Source organism: Brassica oleracea, chromosome C8, assembly GCF_000695525.1.
Source record: "Brassica oleracea var. oleracea cultivar TO1000 chromosome C8, BOL, whole genome shotgun sequence".
In the NCBI taxonomy this organism is placed as follows: Eukaryota; Viridiplantae; Streptophyta; class Magnoliopsida; order Brassicales; family Brassicaceae; genus Brassica; species Brassica oleracea.
Window position 1 is genome coordinate 39,684,512 of NC_027755.1, and position 15,382 is coordinate 39,699,893.

Genomic DNA, 15,382 nt, shown 5'->3' on the forward strand with positions numbered 1-15,382 from the left:
AAAAACTCTACTCTAAAAAGTCTCTATTAATATACTCTTAGACTACTGTTATCATGATCCAGCCATATGTTATTTTTAGAATAATAAAGGTTTATGTCGTGCCAACATATACTATGACATACATGCAAAATTACAAATCCTGATCTATATATGTATGTATTTATTGCTGTATTTGAAATGACATCCATATATTAAAAGATTATTTCGATAATTATACACTTTTCAATTATTTAGCTATTGAAAATAAATATTGAAAGCGAGTCAAAAACCAAGGAGCCGCCATGAGGGTTGGTTTGCATAATTTGTTATTATCCTATTGTTTTCGTACGTACTTTGATTCTGCCTTTAATAAAACACAGAACATGGCAAACTTCTTTTTCATTTGTATGATTGTGTCTGCGCAATAGATAAATGGAGTGGTTAAGCGATGGTCATCATGTTCTTCCAAAATTACACCTCACCTCTTGAATTTGATATGCATTTGTTTTGGCACCCTTTTTTTTTTTTTTCCATCTTGATTTTATTAAATGGGCCAGGCCCAAAGGACAAAACCCAAACACAATACAAAATGACATAAAGCCCAACACAGAGGGCAACCTTAACAAGCTAAAGTGGGCCGCAGCCCAAAACCTCAAACAAATCAGCGCCAAAACGCAGCACGCGTGTTTCGTGGTCAGGACACGTGTTAAGATCCTCACCAGCGAGGAACACGTGTCACAAGGCCGCTTCATCTTATCGAAACCTTCACTCGAGGACACGTGTCGCAAGATCAGATCGCCTCCGCTCTTCCCCGACATGCAAGACGCTGCCGACACCCTAAACGGCATCCACCGGAAAACACACCGGAAAAACAAGATACCGAGATCAAACATCACGCATCAAATGGTAAAAAAGATCTTCCACCATAGTCGGAAAGAGACGCGACCCAACACCGTCCTCGAACCCTTCAAACCCACCACCGATCCACACTTTGAAGAATCAAATCAATCATCTACGATCGATCCAAGAACAGCCAACGTGGAGTCTCAGATCGAGAGTCGATTGAGCGAAGAGAGCGCAAAAGCGAGGATCACAGACCAAGAAGCCGGAGAAAAACGGTGCTGTCAGAGCCACCGCTTCCCGGAACCGAAAGCCGACGAATCTAGTGCTGGCGGAGCCACCGATTCCCGGAATCCGAAGCTAGCGAGGACGGTGTAGAGAAATCACCGCCTCCCAGAATCAAACCCCGAAATCCAAAGCTAGCGAGGACGGTGTAGAGAAATCACCGCCTCCCAGAATCAAACCGATCGAAACGGAGTTAGAATAACTCCGGCTGAGGGTCCTCTCATCCTTCCTCTGTGTCGGATCGAAGAGAGATGACAGAGCTGAAGGAGAGAGAACCGTTTTTTTTTTTTGTTTTGGCACCCTACCAAAGGCAGAAATAATAGTAGTGATAAATCTTTTATAAAAATTTGATTACAAAAACCGAGATGATAATTGTGGTCCAAGTTTCTGGATAACTATTAACTTCTATCTGAATAAATCGTAAAACTTGCGGGGATTATAGGTTGACGAGTTAATGAAACGTGTATCTTTGTTATTGGATCAGTTACGTGAATACAAAGCTAAGAGCGCGCCAACAAAAAATAGTCCATTCAGCTTACGTGTCAAGTAATGATTGGAGCGGACACATAAATATATTAGCAATATAAATACGAACTGTTGTGAGCTTCGTATTCTTCTAAACCCTAAGCATAACTATTCTTCTGTACGTACGCAAGCTCTAAACAACGAAGATGACGAATAAAGCTCTTGCATACTTGGTTTTTATGATGACATTAGGTAAATTTCAGACTTATCTTATCTATGTGTTTGGATGTGATCGGTAGTAATACTCAACTATTTTTTTAACTGACTTCTCTTTGACTAATATATGTGCTTATGGCGCTTGATGTTTTATGAATCGAGCAGTTTTTATGTCAAGTGTGGCAATAGAAGGCGAAGAGGAGAAACTTGGGACAGTGATAGGGATCGATCTAGGAACTACATATTCATGTGTTGGTGTGTACCATAACAACCACGTTGAAATCATAGCAAACGATCAGGGAAACAGAATCACACCATCATGGGTTGCCTTTACCGATACCGAACGTCTCATAGGCGAGGCTGCTAAGAATCAAGCGGCCAAGAATCCTGAAGGGACCATCTTTGATCCAAAACGTCTGATGGGAAGAAAGTAAGTGTTTAATTAGTTTTCAAGTATGTTTTGTTGATTCTAAAACTGATTTAAATCTTACTGCATTAGTAAAAATACAGATTTATAGATAATAATGTTTTTATATGGAAAAAGATTATCGAGTTTTGAGATTGTATAAATATATGGTTGTATAAAGTTATAAAGTATCATTCACACAAACAATATACAAACTCTAAAATATGTATTTGCTTTCAGTCGTGTTTTTCTCTAAGTATTCTTGCTTGCTTTATGTTTAATTCACATTAATTTGTTTCACAACATGTTTAGTGTATGATATTGAACTTTTCTTATTCATGTTTTTGTATATGTTCTTTTACAGATTTGATGATCCTGATGTACAAAGGGATATCAAATTCTTGCCATACAAAGTTGTGAATAAAGATGGAAAACCTTACATTCAAGTGAAGGTTAAAGGCGAGGTGAAAGTGTTTAGCCCTGAGGAAATAAGTGCTATGATACTAACCAAGATGAAGGAAACAGCTGAAGCTTTCTTGGGAAAGAAGATCAAAGATGCTGTCATTACCGTTCCAGGTATGTATTAACATGTTGTGTCCCCCACACGTTCTCCAAGCATGTAGTATTAGATTGTGTCATGATAAGAACGTGGCTTGGTTGGTTTTTGCAGCGTATTTCAATGATGCGCAGAGACAAGCGACAAAGGACGCAGGTGCAATCGCTGGACTTAACGTGGTACGTATAATAAACGAACCAACAGGTGCAGCCATAGCTTATGGTCTAGACAAAAAAGGTGGGGAGACAAACATCCTAGTGTATGATCTCGGTGGTGGAACATTCGATGTTAGTATCCTTACCATAGACAATGGCGTCTTTGAAGTCTTATCAACAAGTGGAGACACTCACCTCGGCGGAGAAGACTTTGACCACAGAGTGATGGACTATTTCATCAAACTGATCAAGAAGAAGTATAACAAAGACATAAGCAAAGATCACAAAGCTCTTGGTAAGCTAAGACGTGAATGCGAGCGTGCTAAACGAGCTTTGAGCAATCAACACCAAGTCCGAGTTGAGATTGAGTCTCTCTTCGATGGAGCTGACTTCTCTGAGCCTTTAACGAAGGCAAGATTCGAGGAACTTAACATGGATTTGTTCAAGAAGACGATTTGAGCCAGTGAAGAAGGCTCTTAAAGATGCAGGATTGAAAAAATCCGAGATAGATGAGATTGTTCTTGTTGGTGGAAGCACTAGAATCCCTAAAGTTCAAGAAATGCTAAAAGATTTCTTCGACGGCAAGGAACCTAACAAAGGGACTAACCCTGATGAGGCTGTGGCTTATGGCGCTGCGGTTCAAGGTGGTGTATTAAGTGGTGAAGGTGGTGAAGAAACTCAAAGTAAGTTACTCGCAAATAGTGTAGTGATTGAAGATTCACTTGGTGTATATTAAAACCCTAAATTTTCTTTTCAACCCCTAATTTTAATTGAAAACAGATATTCTGCTGCTTGATGTTGCACCGTTGAGTCTCGGTATCGAGACGGTGGGAGGCGTGATGACGAAGGTTATTCCGAGGAACACGGCTATACCTACTAAGAAGTCTCAGGTGTTCACTACTTATCAGGATCAGCAAACAACTGTGAGCATCAAGGTCTATGAAGGCGAGAGAAGCATGACTAAAGACAACCGTGAGCTCGGAAAGTTCGATCTCACAGGCATTCTTCCTGCTCCAAGGTAAAATCTGATTCAATCTTGGCTAATATTAACGTTTATGTTTTGGTTAGGTTTCCGGTTACTTGAGACGCAAGAAACCAATTAATTTTTCAGGGGAGTAGCACAGATTGAGGTGACTTTTGAAGTGGACGCAAATGGGATTCTACACGTGAAAGCTGAAGACAAAGTTGCAAAGACGTCACAGACTATTACAATAACAAACGATAAAGGTCGTCTGACACAAGAAGAGATCGATGAAATGATTAGAGAAGCAGAGGAGTTTGCTGAGGAAGATAGGATTGTGAAGGAGAAGATCGATGCGAAGAACAAGCTCGAAACGTATGTTTACAACATGAAGAGTTCATTGGAGAAGCTTGCGGAGAAGATTAGTGAAGAGGAAAAAGAGAAGATGGAAGAGGTTTTGAAGGAAGCGTTGGAGTGGTTAGAGGAGAATGTTAATGCGGAGAAGGATGATTACGAAGAGAAGTTAAAGGAGGTGGAATCGGTTTGTAACCCGGTTATCAAGTCGGTTTACGAGAAAACCAGTGGAGAGAGCGAGGAGGATGAAGAAGTTGGTGATGATGAGTTATAGTCAGGTCACAGGTGGTTTATGGGTGTTTTTATTGTTTTAGGCTTATTAGATTTGCATTAGTTTCGTTGTGTTTAGTCCTAATGTGATGCCATTATTATTTTTATACAAAAAAAAAATGTTTTCATTAGGACAACAAAGCCAGAAACTAAACACAAAAAGACAAGAAGACAGAACATAATCTCTCACATAATCAAACCGGAGCAGCAGTTACCTAAGAGATTGTTTTCATTAGGACAACAAAGCCAGAAACTAAACACATAGAGACAAGAAGACAGAACATAATCAAACCGGAGCAGCAGTTACCTAAGAGATTGCAAAAGTTAAACGATAAATCAGAAGTCAAAGTCGCCACCCATGTCACCCATATCAGCCATGTCATCAATCGCTTCCCCAACAAGCAACCCACCCAACAACCCAGCTCCAAGCCCAAGTCCTAGACCCATACCCGCCCCACCATGCTTCTTCGGTTTCTGCGGTTTACCATAAGCTGCTTGCTGTTGCGGGTAACCGTACGGACCACCTTGTGGCGGATAACCAGGATATCCATAACCCGGACCCTGTGGTGGATAACCCGGGTATCCACCTTGCTGTGGAGGCGGATATCCACCTTGCGGATATGTACCTGGTGGCGGATACCCACCTGGCCCAGCTGGAGGATACCCACCGGGTCCGCCAGGTGGCGGATATCCACCGGCTTGTGGGTAACCGTAAGCACCACCACCACCGTGTTTATCATCATGTCCTGGTGGTGGGTATCCGGAAGGACCCGGCGGGTATGCAGACGGGGCGCCTTGACCGGGCGGGTAAGCAGTAACCGGCTGCTGATCCGTAGTCTTATGATCCAGAGTCGAAGGAACCGGCGCGTGAGGAGCAATCGCGGATCCGTAAGTGTACTTCTCACCAAACTTGAAAGAGAATTTGAGAGACCCTTTCGCCTTACCGTTAGGCAGCCTCACCGCGTACGTCACCGTCTTCTCCTCCTCGCCGCCGTCCTTGTTCTGATCCAAAAGCTCCTTCACCGGAACGCTAACCTCTCCCACGGGCTTATCGCCGGCGATGGGACGATCAGCCACGATCTCGATGACTAGCGTGAGGCGATTCTCACGCGCCGCCGCGTCGTCGACGGTGAGCTTCATCTGATGTTTCCATTTCGGTTTGGTCCCGCAGTCTTTGTCAACCTTCGTCTTCTGCTTGGTCCTCGCGTCGCCGTTGATCGAAACGACGGCGTATAAGTCTTGCTTGCCGATCAGTTGGATGTCTTTGAGGTCCTCCGCGGATATGATCGTCAGATCTAAAGGTCTACACTCCATGCTGTTTGGTCGGATCGAGATGAAAGAGAGAAAAACTTTTGAGATTTGATTGACTTTTAGCAAAGAGAAGATTTTTATGAGGAAATGAAAAAACTGGAGAGGGTAAAGATGTATATATATGTAGTTATGTTCCTGTCGGTTTACTACACACGGGACGGACACGCACAAGGTTAGATTATTGTTTTTGGAAATAGATGACGCGTTTATTACTTTTTTATCCTATAATTAGTTCTTTTTTTTTTCCTTATTCTAAGGGTTCCTTAATTAATGTTCTTGCTGTTTATTAGTTTAATAAAGAGATTTTTTTTTCTCTAGATTCTAGAATATAACGTAAACCATGGGATGGTAAATGATGATGGTAAAATCTTGTCTACGTTTTGAATTTGGAGTGGTGAAAAACAATAATAAACCGAAGATACCATTATTCTTTAACAACGCATGTTTGAAAAATTAAAGCTTAATGCATGTTTGTTGAATTCAGGTTATATCGGATTTAGATACTGAATTCAACAAACATGCATTAAGCTTTAATGTAACAAACTGTATCTTGGTTTTTAAAGAAAGAAAAACGTTTTATAGTCTTTTAGAAGTTTTGGAGCTGCTTGAAAAGGGAAAATGGCTCATTCCCCTATGAACTAGTTGTTCCCAGTTTTTTCACACAGTAACTTTTAAGTCATGCCAAAAACCACATGAACAATGGAAAAATGACTTATTCCCCTATGAATTAGTTGTTTCCGGCTATTTCACACACAAACTTTTAAGCTATACCAAAAACCATATGAACAATTCAATTTTTTGAATTACATGCACAAACTATCGATTTTAAACTAATTCCCCTAAAACTGTAAATGGTGTTGTTTAAATGTTAACCGTAAAGAGATCATATGACATTAATTTCTGGATTGAGGAGAATATATAAATCCCTGCAGGACCGGAACTTGAGAGTAACATCCGCTTACGGAACCAATCAAGCGTCCTAGATTACGCCAATTTTATAGTTCATTGTGACAATACATGGAGATTGGTAAGTTAGTATTTGCTGCTCTTCTTTCTTTATGGTTCATGTAAAATTTTTTATTTTTCTGCATGATAATAAATTTTATCCCAATTGATGATGAAGAGTAAAACGATTTCTTAAGAAGAAGACAAGTTGACAAAAAGAAGAAGAAAAAGAAAAACACGACGTAGTATTCTGTTTTTATCAACCCAAATTAAACCGTCTCTCCACCTATCATAAACCAAGTTAACGTTAAAATTACACTGTTACGGTTTTAGGGGAATTAGTTTAAAATCGATAGTTTGTGCATGTAATTCAAAAAATAGAGTTGTTCATGTGGTTTTTGGCAAAGCTTAAAAGTTTGTGTTTGAAATAGCCGGGAACAACTAATTCATAGGGGAATAAGTCATTTTTCCATTGTTCATGTGGTTTTTTGCATGACTTAAAAGTTCATGTGTGAAAAAGCCGGGAACAACTAGTTCATAGGGGAATAAGCCATTTTCCCCTGCTTGAAAATGTATTATAGTAGTTCTTAAGCAAAAAAAAAAAGTGTTATAGTTTGCATTTACTGGTCAATTTGCTAAAAACCTTTACCTTTTCTACTCAGGTAAAGATACATGGAAAAATACAGATAAGGAATCTTTTGGAAAGGAGGATAATATCGAGCATCTTTCTTCGTATTTTCTTTAGTATTCAAGTCGAATGCGCGTGGAATAACTCAGAAGATGTTTAGTGCTTAATTCTCATTGGTTCTCATTTTCTTGATGGAATCATCCTTTTAAGTTTCAACGATAGCTATTTCAAAAAAAAAAGAAAAAAAAAAAAAGTTTCAACGATAGCCTCGTCTCCGCAACTTGCGTGGCCCTGACGCACCACCATCCACATTCTCTGCAACTTTATTCTCCTTCACGTACATTTGTAATCAAACCGAACATACACGTTACACCAAGTTTGATATATACCATTTATTTCATATCTTTAGTTTCTTAGAAACGTTTACACTAGATCATAGTTGACATATATATACCAGAGAAAAGGATAAAAGATTTTCTGTTTGGTCGTTAAACTTTTCTATGATTAGAACAAATCAAGTCACATATATCCCTTATATACTAAATCACAAATGACTCTACCAATCAAAATTTAACATATGGTAAGTGTTTACAAAATTAAAAAAAAAACAAATTACAAAAAGTTTATTGGATCATAAATATTTTAACTGCTGACAAAAGCTATGTTTTCAAACTAGCATCATCACACGTTCACAGAAGTTGTGTAACTTCAAGTTATGTCAAGCAGTTTCATACGGTATATAAATTTCAACCAATTTTTTTAGAAAATTGAGTCAATCAATTTTTCTGCATTTTTATTCTTAAAAAAAAAACTTTTCTGAATTTTTATGTCTTTTTTTATCCACAGTTCATCTTCTTTGGCTTGATTTTACAAAGAAATTCTTTCATAATTTTTCAGAAAAAAGAATATAATATTGTATTCAAATTCTTTCTTAGTTTTTCATAAAAATCTCTTATATACTAAATCACAAGTCATTCTACCAATCAAAATTTAACATACGGTAAGTGTTTACAAAATTAAAAAAAAAAACAAATTACAAAAAGTTTATTGGATCATAAATATTTTAACTGCTGACAAAAGCTATGTTTTCAAACTAGCATCATCACACGTTCACAGAAGTTGTGTAACTTCAAGTTATGTCAAGCAGTTTCATACGGTATATAAATTTCAACCAATTTTTTTAGAAAATTGAGTCAATCAATTTTTCTGCATTTTTATTCTAAAAAAAAAAACTTTTCTGAATTTTTATGTCTTTTTATCCACTGTTCATCTTCTTTGGCTTGATTTTACAAAGAAATTCTTTCATAATTTTTCATAAAAAAGAATATAATATTGTATTCAAATTCTTTCATAGTTTTTCATAAAAAGAATACAATATTATTCAATCTACATGATTTAAACTGACGATGTTATTAAAATGTATTTTTATTATGTAACATTTCTTTTAAAAAATTGAAAAAATGTTTTGGCAACTCGAGTCGCTTTGTTTGAAGGCAGTTATTTCTAAGTTTATATAACAATGTGTTCGGTAGGTTTAGAAGATATATATAACTATAATAATAATTTGTTACCGATAAGTCATTGCAATTTTATGATTGTATAATTTGGAAGACAATGAAATTGATTCGTGCTTAGCACGGGAGGTTATACTAGTTGATTTATAAGAGTTAAGTCTAAACCAGTTTTTTTTAAATAAAAAGTCTAAACCAGTTGACCTTGTTGCTATCTTCAAGTCTTGTCAGTCTCCAACGTTGAATAGTACTATGAGGCTATGAGCTTTCATCATACATCATGTGCTGATGTGCACAATGCGATGTCACTATCATTAAATTTGACTACGAAAGTGGTGCCATGGAACCAAATACAACTCTTCATTACTGAGTTAATTCAGATTCCAATATGGTAAAGATGTATGATACATGCCTGTTCTTTGTGCTCTATCAATTTGTGGATTTTTTTATTTTATTTTTTTTGTATTAGAATATCATACTTGTTTAATATTTAAATCTATGCATTCACATTCTTTGTAATTTTTTTTTGTTTGTATCCATATTTGGGATGTATACTAACTGGGCATTGTAGAACATGAACCAAAAAGAATTAAGTTTTTTCTTGAAACTTGGTTCCATTGTTATCACTACAGAGCTTGGTTTTGAGGACTCTAACTTAACCAAAGCAGTCTCCAACAACTTGGATAAGGCAATCAAGCGGCCACAGCAAACTAGCTGCACTTAATTAGTCAAGATTTGTACAGTAATATTAACATTGTTGTGACATTAGCTTAAACTACCAATACAACAATTCAGGATTTGTACAGTAATATTAACATTGTCTTCTGTACACATTTATTCTATAGCAAGGCCAATCCTCTCACAAACTTTAGACTTTAAGTCTCTGAAGCTCCTCTGCTACGTTTAAATGAAAGCTTCCAAACAATAGGTGGGAGTTTAGGATGTTCAGTTAACACCACCGGCTTTGAATCCTGTCTTCTATCTGAAGCCTTACTCTCAGTATTTTCTCCATTAAGAAGAAAGCTAGGCTCTGAATCCTCAATTTGAACCAATGGCTTACTTCCTGTTTCTTTGCTTCCATCTTCTTCTCTCCTCTGGAGAGCTATTTTGGTTTAGGACACTGCATACACTTAACTGGTCTGATTCAGGACATACCTTCCTCTCTGTGTCATCACCAGGTGAATGTTCTTCTCTTGAAAGGCTTTTGTCCCTCATTATGCAAGCACTGAGCCGCCTGCGCTTCAGCGATGGAGCACCACTAACTGAGTGATAGTTAGCTTCTGCTTCATTGGTGGCAACTTCTCTTACCTCTCCTCATGTTTCAAACTCAAGAAGCTCAGGCTCTGAAGCAACTTTTGTCAGAATATCACTAACCGAATCAAAGTACTGATCTCTATTAACAAGCTACCCTCTCCAAAACCGTTTCACGCCAGGGACGATGAAGACAATGTTATAGCCTCGGTGGTCCTTGGGCTGTTCTGAACGCCACCCTCTGGCTAGCAGACGCAGCCACACAGCTTCCCAGAAGATATCATTACAACGCGCTTTGCTTAAACGCGAAGTGCCTTTTAACTGATTAACTATCTCAGCAGATGTGAGTGAAGTGTAAGCAGCTCCTCCTAAGCCCGGGACCGAAGAAGGTTTAGCCTTCTTTGGTCCTGATGTAAGAACCGTCGTGAGATCTTCTTTTGCTTTACCAATCGCCACGGCCTCTACCAGAAGCCTGAGACCCACAATACCTTTCACCGTGCTTACGTACTTCTCCAGAGTGATGTTCCCTTCAGAAAATGACTTTGAGACCTGCCAATATGGTAAAGATAAGTGACTAAGAGCTCTGCATTAAGGATGTGAAAAAGGACTTACATTAACGAGGATATGTCTCTGAGATTCGTTAGAAACAGAAGGAATCAAACGAGATAGCAACTGTTGTTGCCTCCAACCTGAATAGAGCTTTCTTCCAAACACACATCTCCGGTTCCGCTTCTTGCGTGAATGAGACCAGCTGTTGTATCTAGCTGAGTTGTAGAACTTTCCGTAGTAAAACAAGACTATCTCTCTTGTTCCTTTGCTCTCCGTGAAGTTTTTCACCTGAGTGAAGTTTTTTCCGAATGTGTACAGACCAAGAACGAAGCTAGCAACGTCAAGATCTTCCCAGGGGATGGATTGTATCTCCGGAAGAGGTTCAAGACTCAGTCTCTGCTTCTTGGATACTGAATGCTTGTCAGAGTAGCGACTTCTTCTTTTTCTTTTGGCTATTAGAGATTTTAAAGATTGGTTCATGTCAACATCATCATCATCATCACCGTCTTCGCTTCCTTGTTGTTTTGGATGTTTGTCTATCCACGTTACTTGGAGAGGTTGTCCAACGAGGAAGGGAAATGAGGAATCATTCAAAGTCATAGGAGTGGAGAGAAACGATGCACGTTTGGATGCAGACATCAGAGGAGGAATCTTGGCCTGAAACTCGTCTCCAACACGAGGCTCAACTTGTGAATCTCCACAGGCAAATTCAACGTCAGAGGAATCGTCCATAATAGCTGTTTCTTCCATATGATTGTTTTTCTCAACCATCTGAACAAACTTGTCATAATAAATCCACAAAAAAAAACTGCATTTTCATTATTGAATCTCAATTATTAACATCTAGGAAAGGGGTTATAGAAACCTCAAGAACATACAAACTGTAAACATCTGATTCAAACAGCAGTGCCCAGTTGAAATAAAGATACATACAAGATCTGAAACTCATTTCCCAAAAGTTTTGGGTCAAAACTAAGAACATGAGATGAAGAAGAAGCTAAAACACTAAGAATAAAGATCCAAACCTACACACTTGCCTAAAGCATAAACATTGAAATTAACAATCGAATGATGAAAAGTAAAAACAAACCTCAAGAATACACATGCATTGTCCAAGAATAGCACGATACGGTAAAGTATATAAAGCACTAGTAATTTAGATCACTGTATGAAAATGAAGATTCAACTACCTCAGATGGTGAGAGAATACGAAATACATTCGATTAAATCGAAGACCTGATCACTGGAAACAAACATGGACACGGAAACTCTCGCTAAACCATAAAATCCAAAAGTAACACGAAGAGGATAAGAAGACAAAAGCTTGGTATGATGATCTTTGGCTATAATAGCCTCTTCATATTGTTTTAGTCTTGTTTGTTCTTCTCATAAAAGAAAAAAAAGAATAAAATATCTAAAGCCCTAGTTCTAAAACATTGTTTTTTTAAGAGATCTCAACTTCTTTAAAATGAGTAGTACTTTGAAAGTTAAATATTCATAAATATTTTTATATCATTGATTGGTTTTATTATTCTTCTTGACCTTTTAACGATGTGCAGACCAAGTCTTGCTCCTCTACTACATTTGAAATAGTCCTTCTTTACTTTATTCAAGCCTTGCGCGGCCTTTGACCTAACCATCTTGTAATGCGCTGCGATTGTTAAAAATAAATTGTATCAAAGTATGTATGTATGTATGTGTTTATAATGCTTGCAAACTTACAAGTGGATCTCGAAGCCATGCTAGCTAGTCATACCACCAGAATATCTCTGTTATAACTTTAGTGTAAGTCATCTGAGAAGAATTTTAATCATAATTAGTTTCTCAAATGCACAACCTGATGCAGACTAAGTTTCCAGGGACAATGTAATTGCATGGAAGGATATGGCGAGTCTTCTAATTAAGAAGTGTGCGTGATTCACAGTTTTATCTTTTGAACATGGACTCTTCAATTTCCCTCAAAATTTGCAATCATCGCAGACATTGTACACATATGTTAACACGACCATATAATGGTTTAAGTGAAAAGGATAAAGACAAAAAAATCAACACAATAATGAAACAAGGTTCTATCCAGAGCATGACACGTCAGATTTTAAAATGCAGATTGACATGTCATTAAATGAAAAAACTGTGAAAACCAATCAAAATATTTTGTCTCTCCACGTCACTTTCTTCTTCAATTCTGCTTAATCGAACGTCAAACCATTTCCTCATTCTTCTCTTGTTACCTAGAAACTTAAATACAATTCTTCTCCCAAAGCGACTTAAGATAATATCATTATTATAAAGGGACTATGACTACACATGATCAAACGTGAATCATTATTATAATCTCCTTTGTTTTCGTCTTACTTACCCGAGTCTCCCTCTTAAAGGCGGAAGAGTTCTTGGCTGGTGGAATTTAGTGTTTGTGCGCGGTGGCCATAGACGGTTGTGACGGCGGAGCAACAATGGAGCTTGGCGGAGGAAGTTCGAGAGTTGTGTCTCATGTAGTTGCCGGCGTTCGAGAGTCGTGGCTCTTTCTGAGAAGAATAATTGTAGATGGATCCATGGTTGGTTTTGAACACACCGGCTGTCGTGACGTCTGTGGTGGCGTCGGATCCGCTAACCATCAGTGTTCGTCAGAGTTGAGGCTCCTTGGTAGGTCTTCTCACCCTCGCTTGAGTATCTTCTCTCTTTAGATTTTTTTGGGTCGTAGATTTTGCTGTGTTTTTTGTTTTGATGTCTTGTCTAATCCTCGTCATGTTGGTCTTGCAAACGTTTCTCCCGTGTCGGAATGTAAGATTCTGATACCCTTTTGGGTTAAAATTTTAATATAATTTCGTTTAAAAAAAAGAGATGAAAAAAAATATGTGTTAATTGATCCAGAGAAGAAACGCAACAACAAAGGAATAAGAAGCATGAGATGAGATGAAGAAGGAGATGAAGCAATAATCTGAGGTAAAAGAAGGAGATGCAATAAAAGAAAGAGACGGCTGTACCTGGAGAACAAAACGAAAAGAGAAATTAGGTTTGGTTTAGACACTTGGGTGACAAACTTTTTCTTTTTCTCTTTTAGTTTTTTTTTTAGATCGGTTAATTGTTCGGTTTTCATTAACCGAACCATTCCTTACTATTTTGAAAAATGAAAGAAATGGCACTTTAAAATAATAACTGAAAACTGAATTCAATTTTATATGTGATTGGTTTTGTGTACTTAGTCGAGTAATGAACCGAATTATCCAAAATCCGGTTCGATTCATTATAGTCAATTATAAGGTCATTTTTATTACAACTACAATTATAAGAATGATTAAACAAGAAACTTCACTATAAAAAATTAAAAGTGAGAAGAAAAGGTAAGAAAATAATTGGTATATAACTATTTTTTCTATCCATTGTGTTTGTTTGTTAAGATCTAAAATCTTTTTACTAAAATCATAATCATAAAATAAATCCTCATAAAATAAAACCGCGCATTTGCGCGGGGCATCAGCTAGTATTTTAAAAAAAGCAAAACAGAGCTTTTTTTTTTTTAATATGCAAGAAATAAAAATGACCTTATAATTGATTTTTATTTGACTATATTTCTTGCATATTATAAGGTCATTTTTATTTCTTGCATATTAAGCTATTTTTTTTATCCACTGTGTTTGTTTGTTAAGGTCTTGCATTTTTTTAATATGCAAGAAATAAAAAATAAAATTAAAAAAAAACCCTTAATATGCAAGAAATATAAACGACTGGTGTGTAAATAAGACTAGAAAACATGTCACCATTTATATTTTTATTTATTATACTTGAAAGCCTACGTGCTAAATCATCAGTCACTTGGAAAACGTTATGACACTTAATGTGTTTGGTTCAAAATTAGAAAAAACCTTTTTATTGTCTAATTAATGGATGTTATTTTACTCAAAAAGAGTAGGAATTATTTGCATAAATTTTTTGAACAGAAAAGAAAATTACTTTTTAGTAGTAATTGGATAAAGGATGGTTATAATGTTGTTTTTTTTTTTACATCAATGTTTTTTTTCATTTGAGGAAATAATAGTTTGTTATATTTTTTTCTTTCTTTTTTTTCCTTCTTCCTTTTTTATATCTATTAATAATAGTAATCCTAATTAATTCCAAAAGTCATGTCTTTTCATTATAATTTTGTTCATGTATGTTTATTAAAAAAAAATTATTTATAAAAATCTATGATATCTTTTTATTTATAACCGCTTATATTTTGAACCTCTTCGTTTAAACTGCTCTCATAACTGTTTATTTCTTTATTAGTAATAATAGATTATTTTTTCTTATTTGTTGTAGATGATCATCAAAGGCCGGTAGTTATTGTTAAACAAGAAGCCATATTGGTCGCAACGTTGAGATGATACATATGTATCATTTTCATCTAATAATTATTTATTTTATTTCATAGATGGAGAACAATATTTGAAAGCTATAATAGGGATTCCAAGCAATGTTTACAAATGTGTCTCTTCATTATAACTTTGCTTATAACCGTGAATTATACATTTTTGCTCATAATTGTTTATTGTACTTTTCTCTTATAATCGCTTTTGTTTTGTTTTTATTGCTTTTGTTATTTTTTAAATTGTATTTTTCATATATATAATGTTATGTTAGAGATTTAAATGAATCACTGCAACCATTTAAATGAATCACTGTAATTGTTTGGATGGACATTTGCAATTATTTAAATGGAC

The 15,382-nt window shown here is 36.5% G+C and overlaps 2 protein-coding genes and 1 pseudogene across 2 annotated transcripts; 1 reads left to right on the forward strand and 2 right to left on the reverse strand.

The window, feature by feature from the left end:
* The first annotated feature begins 1,582 nt into the window (after positions 1 to 1,582).
* LOC106311871 (probable mediator of RNA polymerase II transcription subunit 37b) lies at positions 1,583 to 4,779 on the forward strand. Its single transcript, XM_013749192.1, is given in 7 exon segments — positions 1,583 to 1,821; positions 1,951 to 2,215; positions 2,556 to 2,767; positions 2,862 to 3,358; positions 3,360 to 3,585; positions 3,683 to 3,920; positions 4,014 to 4,779. Coding segments are annotated over 7 exon segments (1,962 nt in total). The 5' UTR covers positions 1,583 to 1,775; the 3' UTR covers positions 4,492 to 4,779.
* Positions 4,598 to 5,905, reverse strand: LOC106311872 (translation initiation factor IF-2). Its single transcript, XM_013749193.1, has one exon. The coding sequence runs from the start codon at positions 5,799 to 5,801 to the stop codon at positions 4,824 to 4,826; it is 978 nt and encodes a 325-aa protein (XP_013604647.1). The 5' UTR covers positions 5,802 to 5,905; the 3' UTR covers positions 4,598 to 4,823.
* A 3,834-nt stretch (positions 5,906 to 9,739) lies between these two features.
* On the reverse strand, positions 9,740 to 11,453 carry LOC106309380 (annotated as a pseudogene).
* Between the last annotated feature and the right edge of the window lie 3,929 nt (positions 11,454 to 15,382).

Coding starts and splice junctions, on each gene's coding strand:
- LOC106311872 (XM_013749193.1), bottom strand. CDS start 5,801: ATGGAGTGTAGACCTTTAGATCTGACGATCATATCCGCGGAGGACCTC.